General features: G+C 47.9%; 1 protein-coding gene across 1 annotated transcript in view; it reads right to left on the bottom strand.

The window, feature by feature from the left end:
- The window catches only part of LOC148526744 (uncharacterized), a 41,517-nt gene that overhangs the window by 4,197 nt on the left and 12,564 nt on the right, over positions 1-24,756 (bottom strand). Inside the window, exons 3-4 of the mRNA XM_088469822.1 lie at positions 8,008-8,210; positions 1,534-1,593 (exon numbers count right to left, since the gene is read on the bottom strand). Of these exons, the coding sequence (XP_088325948.1) occupies positions 1,534-1,593; positions 8,008-8,210 (263 nt within the window). The remainder of the gene's footprint in view (positions 1-1,533; positions 1,594-8,007; positions 8,211-24,756) is intronic.

Below are 24,756 nucleotides of genomic sequence, written 5' to 3'. Positions count from 1 at the left end.
CCCACTTTACATTGTAATAGATAAGCCTCTACTGCACGTAGTAATTGCATTTGTCACTCTTTTAATTATTTTGATTTCGGAATTGCTGTGTTTAGGCTCCTACGTTTAGCACCAGAAAGAAAGTGTCTTTGAGTTGGAGAGGCCTCCCATCGCATTCTGACTAAAGGCATCTGCAGTAAGGCAAGGGTTAAGGAGTGAGCAGTACTGGCAGCCATATTAGGCGTGTAATGTTTAGAGGGGGATCCGTCTACTCACCCATGATCAGTATCAATGTCCTTGTGCGTGTTCAGTATATTTATATATTTTCATCAGCATGGGGCTGGTAAATTCAAAAGGGGTATATTTACTAAAGTGCAGGTTTTTAGAAGTAGAGTTGTTGCCCATAGCAACCAATCAGATTCGAGCTATTACCAGGGCTATTTTTCAGCAGGAACTCAGATCCGGAACCTCTCATTAACTATAATGTAATGTCCAGGGCCAAAATGGATTTTTCAGAAGCTAAGTTTTATTTTAAAGTCCCTTTTAAGTGCCTTCCTTTCTAAATACCTTATATATATAACATCACCGTTTCTAAAAACCTGCACTTTAGTAAATATTCCCCAAAGAGTATTGCGGAAAATTGAATGATCATTTCCCTTTATTTGTAACAATGCATTTTTAATGGAGCTATTTAAATAAACAAGCAATAATTGTGTTCAAAATTCTCATTCGGTCCGTGTTGTGTTGAGTGTTGGGACTGGCATAATGGCACGGGTTGCCCAGTGTAACCTGTATTTCCTGATCTGCACAGACTGCAGCTTCAAGTAGATTTACAACAAAAAATCTTTTACTGGCACCCTTAAATATATATATATATATATATATATATAGATATATATATATATATTTATAACGCTGTGAAGTACCGGCACTCCTAGGTCCACATGTCACAAACTGCCGCCCTGGTGCCTTCTTGAAAAATAAGTAAAACATCACACGTCCATCATAAGAAAGACACAGGCGCCACTCCGGGACTTGAAGAATTATCTTGTGTCTTCTACACCAACGTTTCAGAGCCCGACCGGCTCCTTTATCGAGGTACGTGTGATGCGATATATATACATACATACATATATATATAATACATATATATGTATTTAGTGTGTATGTTAGCAATAATATAATAGCTTGTATTGCGTTTCTAGGCTGTGTTGTATATACAGATCGTCATTGATAGTTATTGATCTGTATATAGGTATGTACTGGATCTCATTACTTAACTTTGATTATTCAGGTATTGGGAATCACTCGGCCAGCTCCTAGACAGACGCTACTGCTGAAGAGCGCTGCGTGTCAGACAACAATGGAGCGCACGCCTTCACCATTGTCTGGCGCAGGGGTTGTTGCGATTGAGCTCAGGGGACACCACACACAAGGGGAAATGTATCAAGCCTCGGAGATGGGATAAGGTGATTAAAGCAACCAAATTAGCTTCTAACTGGAATTATCTAGCACAGACATCCACCCACACCTCAATAAGCCCCGTTGTCTTACCTATTGGATCTCGTCACCGCCATCCGGACGTTCAGCAGAGGGACGCTCAGGAATCTTGGGCTAAGGCACAGGATGAAAAGGTGTTAAAGGATGAGCTGGGGTGATGCTATTCACTATCATCGTAACAAGATATAAAGTCAATGGCTCACATTCTCTGCTAAAAAAACTCCCCGAAATAAGTTAACAAGGAAAACCCCTTTATTGGGTGTGATTTACATCCCATTGTGTTCTGCAAGAAATGCCACCTAAAGCCATTAAAACCACTGGATCATCAGAACAGCTGCGATATAGGAACTACTCAGGATTATAGGTAAGTAGCCATCTCAGCCGTATAACAGGTGTCAGAGATTTGCCCCTTGGGTAGCTGAGAGAGATTGAGCCCCCCACTAAAGCCTGTCCTGGCTTCGCCCTGCCTGCAATCTAGGGAGTGGTTGCAGGAAGTGTATAATGGGATGGCCTGCTTCCATGTCATTCCTCATCCCCATGCAATGTTCTTCGGTCCAAGGAGACCTCAGCCTGTCTGGGCGACACTGGCGGCAGGGGCGAGGTTTGGCGACCCACGCCCCTCACGCAGGCACGAGCTGTCTGTTGGTCTGAAAATATTGCCAAAAGGGAAATGTATTAAAAAGAAAAAGGTAGTTAAGTGCAAAATGGACGCCAGATGTGGGCGTCTCTTTGCAGCAGAACCCCCCACCCCCCACAACATGATCATTGTCTAGTGGACGTTAAACTATATAGGATCGTGCAAAATGTACGTATATGCTTTGTACATTTAATAAAAAATCTATATAAAACGAAATGTACGACCTGACTGTTTAAATGTATATACGCTTTCCTGCGCACTGTCTGACAGTCACGCTGAAAAATCACAGACAGGCGCGGACACAATCTGCTGTACACATATAATTACTTACTAGGTTACCTCACAGAAATACTGAAACCAATGCATAAATACAGGGGGAATAAAAACACGTTCAATTCGAGACCGGCAAGGCTCAGACTGACTTACCCACCTACAGTGCAGACTGACTTACCCACCTACAGTGCAGACTGACTTACCCACTAGCTGCCAGACACACACCTGCATGCGGGGATATAGGTAACAAAGAGAGGCAGACACGAAATATCAAAGGTGTAGCCAGACCGGCTTGGAAGTGGCACAAGCAGACGGAGGCACAGACAATGCGCAAAATGGCAACTGGACCGCCAACGGAATATTAATAACCACCAATGGCAGAAATTGTGACTGACTGGAGAACAAGATACACAATCTGTCTATGGCTGAAACCCGTCCTTCTGTCTGCTGAACACGTACAGAACCACGAGCTCTGGTACAGAAAGAGACAAGCACAGTGCACAGAGATAGATGCAGTGAAAAGACGTCTGTAGAGAAGACTGTGACCTGATACCAGACTACACCTGCCTGCATGTGTGATATGGGAAAAGATGAAGTAACATAGCCAAGCATTAACCCATAGACACAGACGGAGACTGCGTGTCTATGATTAGAGCATAGCTGTCTACCGCTGCGTATCTCTACAGACAGACATAAGCTATATACAGCTATACTACCCAAAGGCAATGCATATAAACAACCATATAGACATATATAGACCTATAGACTAAACAAGACATGTTCACGCACGGCTAAGTAAAATAAAAAAAATAGAAGAATTTAGAATGAGGGGAACAAAAGATGAACATTATATGTATATATAAACACACACAGTATATATTACACACACACCTATAGTATTATAGTATGCAGCACAGACAGGCACAATAGACATCACAGCCAGCACATCACACATACAGACACACAGACAGGGAAAGCATCGCAGACACTGGTTGGCATCCACCAGAGACGATTCCTACTCTGTACCTGACCTGCAGCTGCCTGTGCCCCACTCTCTCCAGTGCTGTGTGTCTGTCTCCATCCTCAGTCTGTGCAGGGAGAGAGCGTCATGAGCCAGCCTATCCCACCCCCCCTCCTCTGCCCTCACATACACTCTCACCCCTCTACATGCAGGAGCTGACAATCCCAGGCACACTGCCTGCTGTGCGCTGCGTGCAGCTAGGACCTGTCTGTGCTGCTGTCACAGGTAGCTGGCTGTCTATTGTGCCCAATAATCCGCAGGCCTCTGGGACACCTGTACGTGTATGCCATGTCTGTACCCTGTTGTATAGAGCGTCTGCTCTTTTCCAGTTACTGAGCTAATGAACCCAATGCCTCTTCCTCATTACTATCTGCCTGTGCTCCTATTATGCTACGTTACTGTCGCCTCGTCCTCCCGTGCATTTGTCCGCAGTTCTCTTTCATGTTTCTTCCTAGCCGTACAAATCCCTGTGGAATGACCGTGCTCGCCATTGTGGCTCTGCATTCCTCTGTACCTTTGTCCATTATCCACCTGCTGCTCTCATCCGCTACCTCTTTGTCTCCTTTCCCCTTTCATGCGTTACGTATTCAGCAGCCGCCTCGCTCTCCAACGTGCCGTGTGCTCTCCCCTACGCTGCCTGTGCAGTCTGATCCGCCTCATCATAGATTTCATTCATCCTCGTATTGAACACCTGTCTGGCTCCTGCATTCCTATTCACTGCCCAGAAATAATCTCCCCTTTCCCGTGCATTCCTCTTATCCCGAATTCTCCCCGCTCCCAGTTTTTCTCCCGCAGCAGCAGGCTAAGCTTATTGTGCGTCCCCCATTCTCCCCAATACCTGTTAGCCTTCTTCATTTCCTTGTCTCTGACCATCCTCTCTTCCTTCATCCTCACCGAGCTCTTTCCCCATCCTCCAAACCCCCCCCCTGTGTCTCTCTCTCCATTCTCCCTCGCTCCATCCCTCCCCTCCTTCCCTGCTCTATCCCCGCCCCCTGGGCTGCCTTTCATTTCCAGACAGGCAGAAAGCGCAATGCGGCTCTGCTCAGGATGGGGGGGATTTATTAAACTTGTCTGGCTCAAGACAGGAGAGGGAGGGCCTGTCTCTCTCTCTCTCTCTCTCTCTCTCTCTCTGTGTGTGGCAAGGTAGCAGAAGAAGTAAAGGTGGAGAGATATTCTGGATGTATGTCCAAAAAGCGTTAACTCTTCGCTGTCACGTTAAGGTGGCGCATTGCAGAGCATTATCCGTCCCACCGATAACGTGCTGCGCAGCATCACTACCCTGTAGTAAACCCTTTTTAACGATGTGGTGGTTTTAAATGCTAATCCTTAACACTAGCAGAACCAAATTGCCACCTGTTACAGGTAGTTAACGGTCATATTGCCCGAGACTGGAATATACATATCTACAAAGCAGTCGTCTGCCTGTGCGGTTGTGCGCTGCTGTTGCTGTGGCGTGTGCCAATCTGCCTGTGCCTTTTCGTGGCGTTATATTTATTAGGTAGCTGCCAACATATGTCCATGTTTGTCTTGGCGTGTTTTTGTTTTATTTTTTAAAGGGGGCTACGGATGTTGCATGGCTGAGCGTCTGCAAAGCTCTATATTGTTTTCTAGCTGACGACTGTCATCCTTCCCTCACACTAATGTCTGACGGTTTATTTGTGAAGGTCTGCGAATCTGTCTGCCGGGTCGTCTGAATACATAAACCCAGGTGTACCAATTGTGAGTGTGTACATCCTCTATTGAAACACCTGCACACGTTGCACTCCGATGTGACGGACAGGAAGAGGTAGGAGGCTCCTGTGGGGGTTACCCACAAGTATACAATATACCATCTCAGCTAGGAGATCCCCTGGCAGCAGGCATCATGCTTCAGAGTGGGCGAGTTCTTTTATTGGTGCACAGACTGGCACGGCCCCTAGTAAACTCAGGACAGTCAATTTAGGTAATTTTTGTTTTCTGTTTTCTTTTTAAGTTTGGAACCAGTTCCACTTTTTACTGCACCAATCCAGGGCATGCTGGGAGTTGTAGTGCCACAACTCCTAGGAGGTTAGTAGGTTGTTAAACATGAATTAGAATAACGGCAAGAATAAGAGCATGCACACTATGGGCCTCGGTCAGCTTGGATAGCGAGTCTGCGGACGCACACACCCGGCCGATGTTTGCGTTCTGCGCACGCGTATGCACCGGCCGCTGCAATCGTGAATGTAGCTGATGTGCAGAGGCATCAACAGAGTGATTGACAGGAAGCACCGGTTTGGGGTGGAGAGAGGAGGGGGGGGTCAGAGGAACGCAGGCGTGCCTGTGCGTTTGAACACCGTTACAGGGGCGTGCATAATTAAGCATACGCAGCCAGAGGTCTAGATGGCGACAGGAAATTTCGTAGTTTGAGAGTCAGGGTCAGCTCAACCGCAACTGTGCGTATGGGTCCGATGTTACTCGATGTTTTCGCTGACTTGCGGGAAGTGGACGGCTTTATACTGTGGTGGGTGTCTTGGTATAGTACTGCGATCGTACTGCGATCGCATTCATTTGCATCATTTCTCAGCGAGCGGGTGCGATTGCAGACGGGTGCGATTGCAGACGTGCGATCCGTGCTGAATGAGCCCCTATGTACACGAGTCCCTGCCCTTTTAAATATACTATTTACAGACTTAATATAAGCTTTTGATTTGCAAATAAACCTAGGGGATACAGGTCTTCTCCACGTGTTTAGGCATAACCCCCGTCTGCCCCTGTTGAACGTGAGCTCGCAGGCTGAGAGCATTTAGCTACCTGCCGACTTGCAATGCAGGTCGCTCCAGGGGGCACTGCAGGGCTAACGTCTGATGGCGAAGTTTCACCAAAGTGCGGCAGAGGTCGCTAAAGGACTGAGGTCTGGCTATAGTCCTGTGTGCAGCTGCTGGGGAAACAGCAGGTGGCGCCACAGCACCGAGCATCTGGCTTTTGAGACCCACATATAGACTGAAAAATCAGGCAGCCATCAGGCAGCCAGCCGCTGCACGGCACTGCAGACACAAAAGATTCAAAATGATCCCGCAGTCTGTGACTCTGCCATTCGGTCACTGTACAGGCTGAGAAAGACATATAATGTCCTCAGTAAAAACAGGTTTATAGAGTAAAAGTCTGTAACTAAACAGGATGTATGACTACTAGAAAAGCTCTCAATGTTAGCCATAAGGAACAACAGTGAACAACATGCAGTGAACAACATTGAAAATGGGAAATACGGCATTTTATAATGTCCTTCTATGCAGCAGGATCAAGACGAATAACAACAGGAGTTCCACTCCTATGAAACAGATACTAAGGGGGCAATTCAGTTCTGAGCATTGCGAGGGAGTTGCCAGGGTTCCGACCGTTTCACCGGTAAAACACGCAGGTGCGCAGGAAATCTGCGATGTCGGGCTAGCGTAGTCCAGAGAGTCGTGCGCAGCCGTAAATCATGACCGCAAGTGGCTCAGAATTGCATCGCCCCCTAAGGTGTCTTCTTTCTGAAACTTCAGTTGCCCCGTTTCCACTTTATCTGAATTACCATGACTTGTGACCCTCGCCTTCATCTATTGGCTCTTATTCAAGGGCCGCACATTTGTCTCACGTCTGCCACCACTACCCCCCACGTTTAGCATTTGCCAATTGTACCCCTCTCAGAGTAGAACGGATGATCTGTTGGATGTTGCAGCTTACTTGTCGGTAGGGTCCCATGTCCAGGTCGAACGACTCCAACTTCGACGTCATGGCAAAGCCCCGGGGAAAGATAGGAGGCTGTACAGTTATCTCCTGTGGTGTTATCCTCAACTATACAACCTACTACCTCATCCCGGAGCTTACCCAGCAGAGACCCCCATGATCCGGTGGGTGAGTTGTTTGATGGGCACAGGGCCTTTCATGGTCCTTACAGGGAGGAAAAGCAGGAGAAGAAACCACAGGAAGCCACTGATAGAGATTTCATGTTTTAAAATGCGAAAAACCCAGGTCTTCCATACCACAAAAGGTGCATTAAGTCTTTGACACGGAAGAACCGCAAGGCGGAGAACTCAGACGGCCACAGCGAGCTACCAACTCTGGAGTCTTAGTAGCCACTGAGTAAGAACCCAGACCTGTGTACAGGTGAGGTGGACCAGGCCATCATATATTACTTACGCAGCCCTAGCTAAGCCGACACAGACCCGCACACTCGAGCTTGTGAGAGAGGCACAGCACAAGTTCGGATCTACGGGTTTATGGCAACCAGCAAAACAGATACTGGACATTGTACAGAACCCAGTCTGTGTTTGGAGGGTACAGAGACATGGGAACCAGAACCTGTGCTAAAAGTTTGTGACTTAAGAGAGAAGACGGAAATCTGCGGGGAAATCTGTGCACGCGTGGTGAAGTTAATTTCTCTCGTTGCACCCTTTCCGATGTGACATGTTTATAGCAATACAATATTTAGTTGTAACTCATCTCACAGTCATCTGCGTGACTTAGAATCTGTGGGTTTTACTGCAAAACAGTTTTTCGGCATCATCTGAACCGTGGACAGGTTACGGACGGGAATAGGAACACAGACAGAGAGAATAGTGCGTTACATTACCTCATTCCCGCATCCCCAAATTACCTTATCCACTGCTTCCTATTACCCCTGTGCTCCCATGCGTCCTCGCCCCTGGCACAGCTGAGGAGCGACGGCCATGTTACAGGCTGCCTGGTGGGGGCGGAGTCACTGGGCCCTGTGCCATGACACTGAAGGCGGTGTTGCATTTTTTTTCGCGGCCTCTCTTTTCCTTCCTCCACCCTCCCCCTGGACAGTCTGCGTCGCAACTAGAAGGAACAAAGGGAAACAGGCAGATAAAATTCAGGTGACACATTGGCACAGACTGGCAGATTAGCTTGGCAGCAACAGGCTGGTTAGCGTGCAATCTATTCCTCTCGTTGTCCCTTCTCCTCACAGTGCCGTCTCTGCTCTTATTATGTTATTTTCTCAGACTGCTTGTTCTCCTCGCTTTTAAATACCTGGTGACTCTCAGTTTATACCCGTTCTCTCCATTACCCCCTTTATAAGATTTTTCTATTAGCTCTTCTTACGTCTCCCTTTTTCGCTCCGTTACGTTTCTAGCCCAGCTCGTACTTTTGTTCCGCTGCCGGTCAGGCCTGTGTTCAGTTGCTTTTATCTAATCTCAGATACATAGTTAACGCTCCACTTGTAATTTTGTGTCACCTAGGCTTCAAGCTTTCTCTATTCTTACACTCTCCCCTTCTTCCTTCCATTTCAAGATACGTTTTATCTGTCATCGCTGGCTAACCCCCCCCCTCCCCTATTGTCGTCTTCCACTCCTCCTTTTTAACAAATTTTTTTTCCATTCTATTTCTCGCTCTCCACCCATATGTCTCGCAGCTCCTTCCGAAACTTCCTCTTTTCCTCGCCCAGCTATGTTCCCCCAGACATTGCATTCTCCTCTCTCCTCCCTCCCACTTTGCCTCCTCTCCCTTATTCCACCAATCTTTCCATCTTCCCCGTTTTCCCTCCTTTTTTTTATTTTTAGTTTTTTCTTCTTTCTCCTCAAAACATTACAAAAGTTTCAGTTAGAATTTTTTTTTTTTTTAAATTTGATATTTGCACGAGAGACCCAAACAGGTTATTTTTATTATTGTAATAAACTACACAGCAGAATGAAGGACTTTTACATTGGCCAGGTACCCCTTATGTTGTGTTCCCATAGATATGCTGTAACTATAATGGGCAGCTCTGAGGTCATGGGTTCGATTCCCACTATGGCTCGAACTGTGTGGAGTTTGTATATTCTCCCTGTGCTTGCGTGGGTTTGTTCCGGGTGCTCCGGGTTTCCTCCCACACTCCAAAAATATAATGGTAGGTTAATTGGACCGCACCAAAAATAAAAAAATTAACCCTAGTGTGTGTGTCTACATGTGGTAGGGAATATAGATTGAAAGCTTCACTGGGGCAGGGACTGATGTGAATGGACAAAAAATTCGCTGTAAAGCGCTGCGGAATATGAGTGCGCTATAAAAATAACTGGTAATAATGACTTTTGTACAGTTTTTAAATGGCTCATTTTTGCCTCCTAAATCACTGACCGGTTATCGGAAAGCTCTGGCGCGCTCTGGTACTCTACGTGTTAAGAAAAAATAAACAAGACATTCCCGAACAAGAGAGAGCGTGCCAGACCACTCGACATGTGCGAAGTCACAGCGAGGCCCAAAAACATTTTCAAGACCAGAGAATAGTGGAGAGAAATATCTGACAATTGTTTGTGTCGTAAACAAACAAAACAACATAAAGTTAGGTCAAACAAACATTAAATTAGGCCAAATTTAGGGGTCAATCTAATTATACGCGTGGTGTGAGTCACCGTGACAACGGCCACACTTGACAGCAGCCTGAACTCGCCCAAAACTGTGCACAGCCTCATAGGGCTGCGTACAAAATTCAGCGAGTTCAGCCGGAGAAAGAGCCACGAGATGCGGTGCCATTGTCAGCGTTTGAATGCCGTGGCAACTGCAACCTCCACCCGATTCGCACCCCTCACGGTAAATTGGATTGCTCCCTTAGGGTCTTCAATCTTTGGCACAGAATACAAATTCCCCTGCATACGATACAACTTTTGTATAATAGTGGATCGGTCATGTACCATCAAAAGAAAGATTTGTCTAGTTGACACGATGTTTAAAACATAATTAATTAATGAAAAGCTCTCTATTAATCTACTAGTAAGCTTGATGAATCTGTTGTCCCCGTATTGGCTTACAATGGCAGGAAAGATATAATGAAGAATAAATAAGAATTTATTGAATATATGGTGAAAACGGAATCGTTATGAAACACCGATGGACGGGATGCCGGCTGTCAGTACACTGATAGCGGCATTCCTGTGGTTAAAATCCAGACAGGGAAATGGTAAGTAATGTTCCCAAGTCCCATTTACCCCCCTAACCCTCCTTTCCTGCACCTTTATACTAACCCTACCTACCCCGCACCCTAACCCTCCTGGTAAGTGCCCAAACCTAACCCTCCCCCTTTAGTGCCTAACCCTAACTCTCCCCCGCGGCTGATACTTACCTTTCTCCGGTGTCCTTACGATGGTAATGCCGTCTGCCGGGATCCCGACGTCGGCATCCCGAGTCATGTCAAGATTTCGGCGCCGGTGTTGTCTCGGTGATCGGGATTCCAATGCTGTGGTTCTGGCAGACGGCATCCCGCTTATCGGGATCCTAACCGCATCCCGGTGAAAACATACTCAGAGCCTTATGAGAAGGAAAAGCTATCCTGCACCCAAGAGCCCTAACAAGGGTGAAACAGTCTATGGGCGGGATTTCTTAGCGATGGACAATGGAAGCCCGGCATCGAATGCAGGGCTTCCGACATAAAATCAAGTCATGCGATGGCCAATAGCCATAGCATCACAACCATGTGATGGTATATAAGACAATACCCGGCACTAACATACCAACAAGCAGGTGACACTATTTACAAACACCTTCTATAACAGTGATCAGTCTGACTTTGTCGTATTCACCAGGACATATGGACCTTCCAGAACAAGTTGGTCACCACTTAATTCCCAGTCCTACGAGGATGTCTGGAAAACTTACACAGTTCTCTTGGGCGCAGTGACTTTTGATCTGGCTCATCCAATCAGCTTGTAGCGGACAACCATGCAGTGAGACGCGTTTGTACGTGAGCTCATTCAGGCTTTAAGACGCAAGGAAATCAAATACACATTAGGACATTTTTTTGGGGGGGTATTTTTAAACAGGCAGATATGTGCCCCGGCACAGCAGCTTACCCGCCCTCAGTGACATTAGAGACGCAAATAAAACAGGGAAAGCGGCACACAGAAGGCCTGGGCCTGTATGGCCGTTCCCCAAATCTGGCGCAGTCTCTACTAACCCCGAGCTCATCAAAGAAAAGTCATCAGTCTCCAAACACTGGGTGCCAAGCAGTACGGCGAGAGAGGCATCAGCACTAAGCGGGCAGGATAATAAAGGCAGCATAATAAGCTACATTTAACAAAATTAGTAAGATGGGGTTGGGTACGGGATCCCAGCACTCAGGATCCCGGCACTCACAATCCCGACGCCGGCATGCCAACTGGGAAACAATGCTGATACCTACCAGTAAGTAGGCTAACCCTACTCCTAAACGTAACCCTCCCTCCCCACAGCCTAAACCTAACCCTCCCCCCCAGCAGCCTAAACCTAGCCCTCCGCCCCACAGCCTAACCTCCTCTTAGTGCCTAACCCTTCCCCTAAATGTAACCCTCCCTCCCCACAGCCTAAACCTAACCCTCCCCCCCAGCAGCCTAAACCTAACCCTCCGCCCCGCAGCCTAACCTCCTCCTAGTGCCTAACCCTAACCCTTCCCCTAAACGTAACCCTCCCTCCCCACAGCCTAAACCTAACCCTCCCCCCCAGCAGCCTAAACCTAACCCTCCACCCCACAGCCTAACCTCCTCCTAGTGCCTAACCCTAACCCTAAATGTAACCCTCCCTCCCCACAGCCTAAACCTAACCCTCCCCCCCAGCAGCCTAAACCTAACCCTCCGCCCCACAGCCTAACCTCCTCTTAGTGCCTAACCCTTCCCCTAAACGTAACCCTCCCTCCCCACAGCCTAAACCTAACCCTCCCCCCCAGCAGCCTAAACCTAACCCTCCGCCCCGCAGCCTAACCTCCTCCTAGTGCCTAACCCTAACCCTTCCCCTAAACGTAACCCTCCCTCCCCACAGCCTAAACCTAACCCTCCCCCCCAGCAGCCTAAACCTAACCCTCCGCCCCACAGCCTAACCTCCTCTTAGTGCCTAACCCTTCCCCTAAACGTAACCCTCCCTCCCCACAGCCTAAACCTAACCCTCCCCCCCCAGCAGCCTAAACCTAACTCTCCGCCCCGCAGCCTAACCTCCTCCTAGTGCCTAACCCTAACCCTTCCCCTAAACGTAACCCTCCCTCCCCACAGCCTAAACCTAACCCTCCACCCCAGCAACCTAAACCTAACCCTCCGCCCCGCAGCCTAACCTCCCCCTAGTGCCTAACCCTAACCCTTCCCCTAAACGTAACCCTCCCTCCCCACAGCCTAAACCTAACCCTCCCCACAGCCTAAACCTAACCCTCCGCCCCACAGCCTAACCTCCCCCTAGTGCCTAACCCTTCCCCTAAACGTAACCCTCCCTCCCCACAGCCTAAACCTAACCCTCCGCCCCACAGCCTAACCTCCCCCTAGTGCCTAACCCTTCCCCTAAACGTAACCCTCCGCCCCACAGCCTAACCTCCTCTTAGTGCCTAACCCTTCCCCTAAACGTAACCCTCCCTCCCCACAGCCTAAACCTAACCCTCCGCCCCACAGCCTAACCTCCCCCTAGTGCCTAACCCTTCCCCTAAACGTAACCCTCCCTCCCCACAGCCTAAACCTAACCCTCCGCCCCGCAGCCTAACCTCCCCCTAGTGCCTAACTCTAACCCTTCCCCTAAACGTAACCCTCCCTCCCCACAGCCTAAACCTAACCCTCCGGCCCGGAGCCTAACCTCCCCCTAGCGCCTAACCCTTCCCCTAAAACTTACCGGCAGGATATCAGCGGCTGGGATGCTGGAGCCGTGATTCTGGCCGGTGTCGGGGATTCCGGCGTTGGCTTTCTTAGCGCCGGGATCATAACTACATCCTGTTTGAAATGTTAAAAGGTCACTTGTATGTCATGATAAGGTAACTGGGGGAACGTCACAAACAATGGTACACAAAGCTGTAAGTGAATGACATACTATTGGTCAGTTTTTTCCAGATATGTTCAGGAAGCAGGTGGTCTATACTGTATGGTAAAATGACATGGTTTCAGGATGAAGAATAGAAATATAACATAAGTGGGAAAACTGGGGCTTAATCAAAAATGCAACTGCACAATTAAGGTCCAGAACAATATAAAAGACACAGAAACAACTGGAATGGTCTCGGGAAGGACAGCATACAATCTAAAAACATCCAAGAAAAGCCAAAGACTGAGTATTAAATACAGAGAGGGCCTGATTCAGCAAGGAACGCAGTTGCTTTTACGCACGCTATCGGCTGATAGTTGCGTACTGAGCATGCATCGCAGTGTGCGAACCAGCCACTACGATTGGGAAAGCGATCGCCGAGGCTACACAGACCCATGGCAGAGTGATTGACAGGAAGTGCCAAACGCAGGCGTGCCAGTGCGTGGGGTGTGCATAACTTATTCACTGCGATACCATACGTAGCCTGAGGCCTCATAGCGTGCGCTGCGATTCCTGAGTGAGGTCTGACCTGCCTTAACTCTGCATATGGGTCCGATGTTACTCGATGTTACCGATTGTTTCGCTATGTTGGCCAAGTATACGGATGTAAGGGGAAGTGAGCGTCCTCATGTTAGGCTGTGATCGCAATGCGAATGCAAATATTTACATATCATCGCTGATATTAGCAACTGCGTTGCGTGCGTATAAGCAGAATAGCGATTGGATCAGGCCCAGAGTTCATTCCATTAAATTTTCACAATTCAAAGCAAATGCAAGGTTTGCCAATAATACTTTCATGTTATTATTGTTTTGGCATTTATGCTTCAAAGTATCTAAGGGCCTGATTTACTACGGATCGCAATGCTGCGTACGCACGCAGTTCAGCTGCGATAGCAAGCCAAAGCACTGCCATCGCAATGCAATCTCAGCACCACATAAGGACGCCCACTTTACAATACGCACATACGTAATACTTAGCAGAAGAGCGAAACCATCGGTACAATCGAGTACCGTCAGACCCATAGGCACACTTGCACAAGCCCTGACCTTACTCAGAAATTACTAACGGCCACGCACGCTATGAGACCTCACACTGCGCAGGGCATCCCAGTGGGTAATTTGCATCGGCCGGTTCGCAGAAGGTAACAAATCGGCCAATTGTGTGCGTATTAGCAACTGCGATCCGTGCTGAATCAGGCCCTAAGTCTGTTAATAGTAACTGTTTATAATACAACAGAGTTTCAATGGTCTGTATATAAAAGCCCGTCCAGTTGTAATGTCAGCTTAAGCACATCGAGCGGCCGATTGGTTAGTGTGTATAGCTTACCAATTGGCCACCCAGATGACGGATCGGTCTGCTGTGTACCCAGCCTAATATATGCTCAGTTCTACATATGGGTGCATATTGGTATGCATGAATGTACAGAAATAAGTATATTTGACCCCCACAAATGGACTTACAGTCATGATGCACTTATTGGCCGGCTTTAGTGGCGCTTCGAGATTACATCATCTCCAAGCGTCCACTGCAACGCCGGAAGACTCGGGTCACTGCAGAACCTGGGTTGGCGCCGCAGTGTGAAAGGGGTCTGTCCCTAGTCTGATCCGGGTTGTAAACCTGTTCCAAATCCCGGGTCAGACCCGGGACTTTGGTGTAAAAGGGGTATAAAGCTCTGTGAAATGTGGGTCTGATTCAATATGTACGCCAGTGACGTGCAGTGATGTAAATGGCTGGGGAGGCACTGGCAGTGACGTGCGTTGAGGTAAATGGCTGGGGGGGCACTGGCAGTGACGTGCAGTGAGGTCAATGGCTGCGGAGGCAATGGCAGTGACGTGCGTTGAGGTAAATGGCTGGGTAGGCACTGGCAGTGACGTGCAGTGAGGTAAATGGCTGGGGAGGCAATGGCAGTGAGGTAAATGGCTGGGGAGGCACTGGCAGTGAGGTAAATGGCTGGGGAGGCACTGGCAGTGACGTGCAGTGCGGTAAATGGCTGGGGAGGCAATGGCAGTGACGTGCGTTGAGGTAAGTGGCTGGGGAGGCACTGGCAGTGATGTGCAGTGAGGTAAATGGCTGGGGAGGCAATGGCAGTGAGGTAAATGGCTGGGGAGGCACTGGCAGTGAGGTAAATGGCTGGGGAGGCACTGGCAGTGACGTGTGCTGAGGTAAATGGCTGGGGAGGTACTTGATAGTGTCAGATCCAGATTTACAGATACATACATGGACCTGAGGGTACATGTGGGCATTATACAAAGGTGCAGCAGTATATAGTGCTGTAAATTTTTTGAATTTTGATCAGGGATGTGTGAAAAAGGTAGACAGGGGAGGCAGCGCCTCACCTGCCATACACTTTTTACTCCAGAGTTTGACTACAAAAATGATTAGAATAATACTAAGAAGATATTTATAATATTTTCTTTGATTTTTTTTCTTATACTTTTTAACCGTCAAAACTCTGGAGTGTATGACAGGTGAGGCTCTGCCTTACCTCGCCGCACATCACTGATGTACGCTAATGCATTCGCAGCTCCAAATCCCACTCGTAGCTGCTGTGCGAACATATGCCAGTGTTGTAGTCGTCTGGGAAATGTAGTGAGACTCCCACCGGCGGTTTTGCAGGTCCCAGCAAGTGCGTACAAACAATCGGCCATCTGAGTAGCCATGCGGTCTGAATTGAGGCGTCGGGAACAACTGGGATAGCAGATGCAGGCTATGGACATGCCACTCCCCGTTACCTCCCCCCATACGGTCCCTGACTGTCACTTTGTGAAGGAAACCTCTCTGCGAGCGGAATCAAAAAGGTACCTTAGCGTGTGTGCAGATGCGACCGCGAGGCATCACGTACATCTCTGAGTCAGGTACCCTATGTGTGCACTATATAAATAAAACTGGTAATATATAATAACATTATTTCATGTGTCTTATCCAATCGTGGTTTTTCTAGTCCGTGTGGCAGCCATTTTGCACCTGATGAGCAGTACTAGGGTGGCTGGGATCTTGCCCTAAAACTGCCCGGGACTGGAGATTTTAGGAGTAGTCATCCAATGCTTTTTTTTTTTTTAATGCTGGGCAGCACTGAGCCCCTTTAGCTCAGATACTGCCGGCTCCCCCTGGCAGCCCCTGGCTGCGCGCAGCATGACGTAACGTCAGAGGTCATGCTGCGCAGCCCGACGCCAGCCGGATTTAGGGATGAACATCAGAAGCCCACCATCATATGATGGCAGTGCTTCCACCATCAAATCTTTCGATGTGATGGTAACTAACCATCGTATCAAAAGAATTTGATGGCAAAAACTATTAATATGACTGCTGCTGCTATGTTACAGCTGGCACTGGAGGGTAAATTTACTAAGATGGGAGTTCTATTAAGAAGTGATGTTGCCCATAGCAACCAATCAGATTCCAGGTATTATCTTCTAGAAGGTGCTAGATAAATGAGAAGTAGAATCTGATTGGTTGCTATGGGCAACATCACTTCTTAATAGAACTCGCATCTTCGTAAGTTTACTCCCTAGGAGTCTGGGTCTGTGTGTGTTGGTGAGTGACTGCTGCAGGACTAGGGCTACACACTGTCTCAGAGAGCCAATCAGAGCTAGCATAGAGGGGAGTGAGGGAGGGACTGATGGCCAGGTCTGAGAGACAGCCTCCAACGATCCCAGCAGGATGAGCCATGGAGACCATCACATGCAGAGACACAGCACACAGCAGCCAGGGCATAGCTTTTAGTATTTAAAGAAAAGAAGCCACCATCGCAACACCATGGAATGATTACTATTCGATGGCAGCAAACATTGGAATGCTGCCATCGAATGGTGAAAACACTAACATCGTAAGAAAGACATTGATGGTCGGCAAACATCGACCATCGATGTCCATCCCTAGCCGGATTGCCTGCACCCACCCTTCAGTTTGCCGCAAGCCACGCCGCTCGCTCCCTCACCCGCCCCACAAGAAAAGAGGGTGAGTCATTATGGGTGATGGGCGGGGAGCATTCAAAATAGGAATAAATTTTTTTTGCCACCAACCCAATCCTGGGTATACCGGGATTGAAAAAAAAAAAAAAAAGAAAAAAAAATGGCCAGGGACTGGCCTCCCTAAGCAGTACTAAATTTAGAGATTCTATGAAAAAATAAATCAATTGTGAACCAGTCAACACAAAACATACCACGGCGTGGAATACATGATGTATTGTTCAAACAAATTCCTGGAAAAAAAGTGGTGACAAACCCTAAAACGTTCCTCATGCTGGTGCCTGGCTTTTGTGGTCATTTCTTTAGCTCTCGATTAAGGTAATTTATGGAGAGCAATATGCCCACTGCAAGTGCAAAATGAGATGCGATATTAGCTGTACGCCCCTGGGAGGTTTTGGTCGCATTGTTCACAAAGTCGGGTAATGGATAGCCGACAAGGACCGGCGATACGCGTGCACGCTGGGTCCTTGCCGATCCCGACTATCTACTGAAAATGCCCGTCAACCTGACGACGCTCATCAGGTTTGGCATGTTCAGAGATAGGAGGTCGGGCTCTTGCACTGAACGCCGTTCAGTGCGGACACAGCACCTTGGCGACCTGAAAGTCTGAACGCTAGACGTTCAGTCTTTAAGGTCGCCTAGTGAATAGGTCCCTTTAGTCTGTGCAAGGCGGGTGAGCAGAGCAGTTGTGCAGAGGGGTGAGGGCGTTCCTGGAAAAGTACAAAGTCACCACAGCGATGCACATAATTTGGCGCATCAGTGCAAAAATAGGATTTCATTGTGTGGCGCGAGGTTGCTTGAAATGAGATAAATGTGTGGAGATGACAGGTATTCCTGACTTTACGGAGGGGCTCATTATCATTTACAATCTGTGCAAGGACCAGCTCAGGGCTGGCCTGGGGTCCTGTACTGTTCTGTGCACTCCGAGCACATGTAATAAAAAAGTGTCACACATATAATACAATCAGTCACTAGAATTCATTTCAATTACAATCTCCCATTATAAAAGTAAGTAATAAGTAAGGGGCCTAATCATTATGTGTTTGGTAAGTAATGGGCCAGATTATTATTAGGGGCATGATGGGGCTGTCTAGAATTCAGCAACGTTCAGTTTTCGGAGTTTGCCTGCGGCAACCAACATCTCCTGGTCCCTCCTTTTCTTCCTATGGGAAGGATGTCCAGGGCTGCGAAGAGGGTTCCGATCGGATCCCTCCGCCACCTCCCCACTCGTGCCCTGTGGCACGGGTGAACTCTGGTCACACATGTGCAGTTGGCTGGCACATCTCCAGTAAGTAATGACAGCGGGCCTGTTATGCTTACAGCTGCACAACAATATACTCATGCTTGCTAACTCTCCCTGACTCCCTGAAGAGTCTAGCAATCTCCCTGAGACCAGGCTGGGCGAGCAAAAGACAGCGATGATGCCATCACTCTTCCCCCACCATGGGGGAAATAGTGGGGAGAAAAAGAAGAAGGAAGTGTGCTACAAGAAAATGGCCACTGGTCTCCAGCACACGGATGACTACATGAGTGGCTGAATTTATACTGCATTCGGGAATGCAAAAGTAGCCAAGTGTATGCCCTCACCCTATGTGGAGAATAGTACACACCCTCTTCTGCACCATAGGTGTTGCTTTCACAATCTGCCTGAAATTCATTTTCAATATAAGGCTACTATGTCAAACACTGTGGGCTCTATTTACTACAATCCACATAGTGGGGTAGATGTACGAAGCCCAGAAGCGGTATAAGCGCACGTTATGTGCGCTGATACCGCTTCTCCCCGATGTATGATCGGGGGTCTGGGCGGTAAATGACAGGGGCTCCACGCGGGGATCTCGCGATACTTGCGAGATCCCGCGCATGCTCAGTGGAGCCGGCCGGGACAGAGACACAGCGCATCAGCACTAGGCTGATGCGCTGCTGTCTCTAGCGGGTAGCGCTGGAGGGGGGAGTTAACGCTCCCCCTCTCCGGCCGATGAGATGTTTATACATCTCATCGGTAGTGCTTCCTGCTTCGCCTCGGTAAAGAGGCGAAGCGGGAAACGTTATAGCGGCACTTAACGTGCCACTATAATACATCTACCCCAGTGAATGCGGATTGTAGTGTGATATTACCGAGTGAATTCGCATTGCGAATTCAGGCAATATCACAGGGATTTACTATAAATCCCTTGCAGGGACAGAGCTTGCGATAAAGCTCTGTCCCTGCGGATCCCATCCGCACTCTAGTCGCGGTATTTTCGGAAAAAATACCGCGACTAAGAGCCCGCGCATGCGCCGACCGACCACCGCTACTACCCCCCACCGACACTAAGCCCCGCCCCCGGCGCTAAGCCCTGCCCCCCGCGACCGCGGACCCCCGCGACCCCCCCTCCCTTCATTACACTTACCTGCATCCTCCTGGCCTCCGGTGATCTTCCCGATCAGGTGATCTCCCATACTGCACTGGGGCCCGATCACCTGATGACCGGGCGCCAGTGCACTGTGGGAGACCAGCTGACCGGAGAGGAGCCATCACCGGAGGCCCGATCACCGGTCCCTGGATTCAGGTAAGGAAAAAAAAAAAATTAAAATTTTTTTTTCTTTTTTTTACAGCAATCAGCTTGCGGTCTGCTTAGACCACACAGCTGATTACTGGTACCTGCTCCCGCCTCTGCTCTCCCCGTTAGAGCAGAGTGGGAGCCCGGTAACCGGGGGAGACCCTGGATAACGCCACCTCCAGGTGGCGTTATTATCACAGGGCTTCCCCCGGTATTTTTTTACATTTTATTTTTAGTAACTATGGTCGGATCACATTTCCCATTACAGTTATGGGAAATGCAATCTCTTTACTAAAAATAAGTGATACTGGGGGTTGGAGTAGAATTTTACTAATTCTACTCCAATTGCCCTGTAATAACTACAGGTGAAACTAAAATAATGTGAAAAGGGTGTGAAAACACCCTTTTTCACTTTATTTTAGTAAAAATAATGTTAATAAATAGAGAAATTTTTAGAGGTAATACAGAACGAAGGACAACAGAATAAGCTTAGTAAGAATGGTTGCTTAGATGTTAGTGCTTTCTGCTCTTTACGCAAGGGCAATTTTATTTCTTAGCCAATATGAGCTTTTTAGCGGAGTGCCTCTAGCGTTATGGGTGCATAGCGATCACCATTGGATGAAAAAAGGAATTTTGCACAGGGGAAAGGCAGACAATGTTTAATTTGGTCAAGGCTGGTGACATTTATGTCACTGATATTATATGGAAATACGAGATTTGGGATTTGGCATGCATGCACATGCTTTTTGAAGATCTTTGAGAGTATGCAGTCGGGAAACCGGCCGCCTTAATAACGACAGCCGGCTTCCCGGCTGCTTTATCCCGCCGTGGGATAAATGACCGATGTCTATATCTGGACGCCTGTCATTTACCCAACGTCGGGAGACGGGCATCCCGATCGAAGGGATGCCAGGCGCCGCGAACGGACAGCCACGGGGGTGGAGGGTTAGGTTTAGGGCACCCGGGGGGGACTTAGGGTTAGGCACCCCCCCGGGTGGGTTAGGCTAGGGGAAGGGGGGGTTAGGGTTAGGCACCCCCCCGGGGGACTTAGGTTTAGGCAGCGGGGAAGGGGGGGATTAGGGTTAGGCACTTGGGGGGGAGATTAAGGTTAGGCCACCCCCCCCGGGGGGACTTAGGTTTAGGCAGCGGGGAAGAGGGGGTTAGGTTTAGGCACTTAGAGGGGGGATTAGGGTTAGTCACTTGGGGGGAAGGTTAAGGTTAGGCACCCCTAAGGAGGGTTAGGGGGTTAGGTTAGGTTATACTTATCTTAGGGACGATTGGGATTTCCAGCGCTGTCGGGCTTCCGCTACCGGGCTCTGCTGATCTGTCGGGCTGCCGGGAATCGAACTTCCGGCTATGCGGCAGCCGGGATTCCATACCGATTCCTCTTTGAGTACTTTTTGTACAGTATGGGCAGTAATATAAGACCTAAGAAAGCAGCCATTACGCTTAGGCCATAGCCAAGCTTTTGTGAGAGTTCGCTGTGGCAAGTGGGGATCACAGTTTATCACTCTCCTTCACGTCCAGAACCCCCCAGTGTTCACCCAGCCTTTATGGGAGAGGCTTCATTGCCATTTGCTAAGAATGGTTACAGTGTTGTGTAAATTGGCCATTTTGCCCTTTGACACAAGGCAGTGCACCGCACAAACATGAAATAGTTCTGTTGTGAATCTATATATTAGAAAACGAAAGTAACCTAAAAATAATGCATCAACTAGAAATGAAAGATTTGCAGTAAAATATCAGTAACTGTTCCCTATATAAGATGTTTGGTGGGCGACGGCAGAAACTGGGTTTAATAGGATTTAAAGATCAAGGGGCCTGAGCTGTAATGATTATTAAAAACACATGTTACAAATTCTATTGGGTTTATCGTGTCATTTCCATTTTTCCAGAGCCCTGGTTTACCTTATAGTGGGGGGAGAACTATACATATTAACTTTTCTCTAACAGTCCTAACCTACTGTTTATAACACTCCGTGGGGAGACTCCCAAATGGGAGGTCCAAGTGGTAAAGGAAGACGTCATGGTCATGTGATTCACATTATCACACCCATTGCACAATGACGCGTTTCACCACTCCCTTGGGAATCAAGGAGCACTCAGTGAAATTCAGCAGCCTGACAGACATTACAGGGGAGTAGGAAGGCAAGGTCCTGACTACCAAATCACTGTATATATGTTTAACTTTATTTCATAAAGTATTCTTGAGGACCAGAACTTTTATTCGTATACAACTGTATTAGAAACATTAACTTAGAACAGAAAACCTTAGCAATATCTGCATGTGAAACAGGACTCATGGGCCTTAAAGAGATACACAGGCATTCCCATCCACACTAGCTCTGTGTCATATCCAAGCATTGCCATTATCAGGGGGGTGTTGACTCCACCGGATAACACCATCCAAAGGGGTAATACCAAAATAGCAGAGCAGCATTGATGGATGATTCCCGAGACTGAGGGCTGCCCAACAGCTCCGAGTGCTGGGCCAGACCCCAGTGTGACAAGAACTGGGACGTGACACGTGGTCATGCTCCCAAGACGTCATACTCCAAGAGAGTGTGGCATCCCGGGCACGAGGCAATACTCAATTTCGCGCGAGGGGTCCGCACTAGTTGCCACCAACCCTAGTGACACCGCTATATCCAAGGGCAACTAAATGAAATAACTTTGCCTGTCGCATATTCATACATCCTGAAAAAACAAAGAATGAAGCAAAATTCGACATCAGTGAATTATACTTCTATGAGAACCTCTGAATTTAAAGTGACCTTGTCACTTGCAACCATGGAGGCAGCCGTTTTTGTGGGCATGCATCTCAATTGTTTGCTAGGAACCAGTGACCTCACTGAGGTGCTGCCTGATTAACATTTGTGAAGCCTGGATTATATCTATGAGGTACCAGTTTCTAGTAAAATAACAGACTACTGTCAAAATGGCTGCCTGCTCCACTGTGGATAAGTAAAGGGCCGTTGAGACAAATTCATGGGCCGGTAATAGGAAGGGGGTGTGTCCAAATTCCCCTCTGGAAAAATAAAAGAAAAACACTATGTATACCCGCAAAGAGGGGCACATTTCACCCTCAAAAGCTGGCCCGGGCCCCCATCGGATCCCTCGAACAAGCTTGGGCCTGGGGAATTCGTATCTGCTCCTCCCTCTTTCAATGCCCCTGTGTAAGTGACAGGGTACTTAAAAATGTTATTTTTAGGAGGGGTACCAGTGGGTCTTTCAGTACTTGTTTATTATTCAGGTGCCACATGGACTATGTCCACCTGCCGTTCAGTTATCGAAAACAAACTGTGAGATGATGCTGCCAACCAACTCCCCCTTGCCCCAAGCCAAAACAAGATGGCTGCCATCTTTGTAGTAACACTGTGAATAGGTGGGCAGTGTGCAGGTGGCTCAAGATTAGAGAGTAACCCTCCTTACTGTCTGACTCCTTCATGCACCCAGTGTTCAGGTCAAAGACATCAACCTGGCACAATTAAAATTAAGTTGACGATTGTTTGCACAAATGCAGTGAATAGCGGTCATGGCCGTAAACCGACCCTTATGGCCCGGTCTGTACCAATGATCCATTATCAATCCAGAGAGCATTTAGAGACAATTATACAATACAGATAATATCTTAGTGACCTCTATGTAACACAGAGAGCATTCTAGCTGCTCATGAAAAAACAACTGCAGAGAACATTCTAATGACCAATGTATTTTAGAGAGCATACTAAAGACCAATACATAGAACTGAAGGCATTCCAGTAACCCATACACAGTACAGAGAGCATTTTTAGAAATCAATATTCAATACAGAGAGCATTCTACTGATCCAATACAGAGTGTATTCCAGTGACTCATGGGTGGTATCGAAAGCATTCTAGTGATCCATATACAATAAAGAGGATATTCTCATTACCACTATACAAAACAAAGAAACATTCTGATGCACCATGTGCATTACAGAGAGCATTTTAGTGGCCTTTATACAGTGCAAAGGGCCATTTAATGTCTGATATTCAATACAGATGGCATTCTAATGGCCCTGTATACAATACAGAAAGCATTATCATAAGGCATATACAATGCAGGGGGGCATTTCAGTGACTCATTAATACACAAAACACATGTTAGTGACCACTATATAGTGCAACTCCCCCACGTCCCTCTAAAATAAGATCCAAGGTCTGTGGTGGTGGCAGCAGCTACTGTATATTGGGCCTGATTCAGAGCTGGACGCTATTTGCGCTCGCTCGTCCAGAAAATAGGGGTGGCTATTCAAATGAACCGTTCGCTGCTTGCGGTCTGTTCACGCCTCTAGGTCTGAACGAGCGAACAAAACTTGCGGTCGTTTTTTGGGAAACTACGCCCCCTGGCCGCTCGCATCCTACGTCATGTCCGCTATTAGATTAATCGAGTACATCGACCAGCGTATGAACAGCTCGCTATTCTTGTGGTTGGTTTTTGCTACCACAATTTTGCGAGCAGTTCTGACTATAAAACAACCAAGTGATGTGGTCAATGACGCTGCTGTTTTAATTATGCACACCCATAAAACGCCCGTTTTGACCTTTAAGCACGCCTGCGTTCTGATCTCCACTCCCCGTTTTCAAGCACCTTCCCCCGTTACCACCCACATACGCCTCCTCCTGTCACTCAAAATAGCAGGCACTCGCTATTTTGCGAGCACATGAATTTCGGCCGCACTGACTGGTTCGCGCATGCGTATTAAGATCCGTACGCATGCGCAGTTGGGCAAACATCGCTCGGAGCGAACGAGCGGCCGCTTACAAGCGGCTCTGAATCAGGCCCATTGTATGTACTGTGCCTTCAGCCCTGTTCCCTGTCTCTGAAGTGCTGATTAGCTGTCACAACCAGCAGATGGCGCTCTGAGGAGGATAGTGCGAGCTATTTCTTTGCATGTGGGAGCAAAATAAGTGGATTGAAGAACTATAGGTGAAATGACATGCCTGAGCTCAGTGCCCTGACTCTTTAGCACAGCTTAACGTTGGACAAAAGAAATCCAAATAAAATGAAAAGTTGTGTGCTTCATTTGTAGTATTCACGTAAATCCGATATTTACCTAAATTTCCGATGTT

The sequence above is a fragment of the Taudactylus pleione genome, unplaced genomic scaffold, assembly GCF_031769625.1.
Source record: "Taudactylus pleione unplaced genomic scaffold, aTauple2 ptg000094l, whole genome shotgun sequence".
Taxonomy (NCBI): domain Eukaryota; kingdom Metazoa; phylum Chordata; class Amphibia; order Anura; family Myobatrachidae; genus Taudactylus; species Taudactylus pleione.
This window is presented reverse-complemented; position numbering and strand designations above follow the sequence as displayed.